A 2,136-nucleotide genomic window follows, 5' to 3' on the forward strand; every position below is an offset into this window, starting at 1 on the left:
TCATGGTTTGGAAATGGGAGAATAGATTCCCCTTAAGCTGCAAGTCAGCAGGTGTTTCTTTACAGTTAACTTAAGCAAAATTCATACAAAATAGTGATTAACAATGATCTTCTTTACTTGTTAACTCACAAGGAAACACCCTCAAAACTGCATTTTGTTAAAGTTTCTATACTAAAATGTAGAAAAACTGAACTATACAAATATTGAAAAGTTAAAAATTCCTTAATTTTTTATTCCTGGTACCACTACCACAATTTACAGGGCAATATACCTGATGTAATGAAAAGAAAAAGAAAGACAAAGCTACAACAGATGAAAGACCTCAGGAATGTACATTTAATTGACACTACATTGTATTAATCAACAGCTGCACTTTTTGCAAACTGTGGCTATGACAGTCCTGAACAAGAAGGGTTTCCTGTTTACGCTGCAGTAACTTTCTGACTATGGATCATCGCTCCTTCTGTGGCAGATTTTTAGAGTTCCTCTAACGCATTTGGGACGACTGTCTCAAAGTAACCTGCAGCTTTCCTGACAACTCCTCGCTCTCTCTCCTGCTAAGAACTGTAGCCCTTTTCTTCTGAATTTTTAGAACCTTCTGCTACCATATCTACCACTTCCACCGCCAGATCCATAACCACCACCATAAGGACTGCCAGAGCTTCTTCCACCAAAACTACCCCCCCCTTTCATGGGTCCATAATTTGATTGCTGTTGTCCACTGTGATTTCCAAAATCATTATAGTTCCCACCACCACCATAGTTCCCACCGCCAAAATTTCCTCCTTCATTGTAACCATCATATCCTCCACCTCCACCATATCCACAACCTTGGTTTCCATATCCTGGTCCTCCACCACCATGGCCCCCGCTACTGCTATAACCGGGACCTCCGCCATAGTTGCCACCCTCACCTCCAAATCCATTATAACCACCATCACCTCCTCCAGAACTCCCTCTGCTGCCACCACCTCCACCACCATCGCCTCCTCTTCCACCAAAGTTCCCACCACGGCCAAAGTTCCCTCCACCACCTCCAAAGTTTCCTCCACGACCCATGAAGTTGCCCGATCCACCTCCACGACCTCTCTGTGATCCAGCAGACTGCATCTCTTGTCTGGAAAGAGCCTTTTTCACTTCACAATTATGCCCATTAATAGTGTGGTATTTCTGAACAACAATTTTATCAACTGTATCATGATCATCAAAAGTTACGAAGGCAAATCCTCTCTTTCTCCCACTCTGCCTGTCCTCCATGACTTCTGTGGTTTCAATCTTGCCATACTTTTCAAAGTAGTCTCTCAAGTTATATTCTTCTGTGTCTTCTTTTATACCACCAACAAAAATTTTCTTCACTGTTAAATGGGCACCGGGCTTTATAGAATCCTCTCTGGACACAGCTCTCTTTGGTTCCACTACAAGCCCATCAACCTTGTGTGGCCGTGCACACATTGCTGCATCCACCTCTTCAACACAGGAGTAAGTCACAAAACCAAAACCCCTGGAACGTTTTGTTTGGGGGTCTCTCATCACCACACAATCTGTGAGTGTGCCCCATTTCTCAAAATGTTCTCTTAAACTATCATCTGTAGTTTCAAAGCTCAGACCACCAATAAACAGTTTTCGCAACTGCTCAGGTTCCTTTGGATCATGACCCTCCATTTTGAGACCGGACTCGCCTCTTCCAACTCGAGTTCAATATGAGACCGAGCTGAGAGAGTTTTATACATTAAGAAAGCATCCCAACCCAGTGCTGTCCAAGCCTAGAAGTCCAGCATTAGTTCGACACCAATCTACAAAGTCCTCCTTAATCTCACAAAATACACGCAATGACACCGATTGCAGGAGGAAAGCGGAATCAGTTAGCTTGTAAACATCTCAGCGCTGGCAGCAGCCTCTACACGGCTGCTCCAGCACCCAGGGCTGCATCGGGGTAGGTCCATGTGGCTTCTCCTCAGGGATGTCTCGCAGGAAGTGAGCCCTGCCAGCTGAAGCAGGGAACTGGCTAAGGCAGCTACACCCTGGTCAGACCATCAGAGTGCAAGAGACCAGAGAACTGGAAAGGGGAAGTTCACTGAGCCATTTATCTTTGCCCTTCAGTTAATCCTACATGTGTTTATCAGCCAAGTTGGCACA

General features: G+C 44.8%; 1 protein-coding gene across 1 annotated transcript; it reads right to left on the reverse strand.

Moving 5' to 3' along the window:
• Positions 1–399: 399 nt before the first annotated feature.
• LOC142444377 (heterogeneous nuclear ribonucleoprotein A3) lies at positions 400–1,703 on the reverse strand. Its single transcript, XM_075545229.1, has one exon. The coding sequence runs from the start codon at positions 1,660–1,662 to the stop codon at positions 589–591; it is 1,074 nt and encodes a 357-aa protein (XP_075401344.1). The 5' UTR covers positions 1,663–1,703; the 3' UTR covers positions 400–588.
• Between the last annotated feature and the right edge of the window lie 433 nt (positions 1,704–2,136).

This window comes from Tenrec ecaudatus, chromosome 4 (assembly GCF_050624435.1).
Source record: "Tenrec ecaudatus isolate mTenEca1 chromosome 4, mTenEca1.hap1, whole genome shotgun sequence".
NCBI lineage: Eukaryota > Metazoa > Chordata > Mammalia > Afrosoricida > Tenrecidae > Tenrec > Tenrec ecaudatus.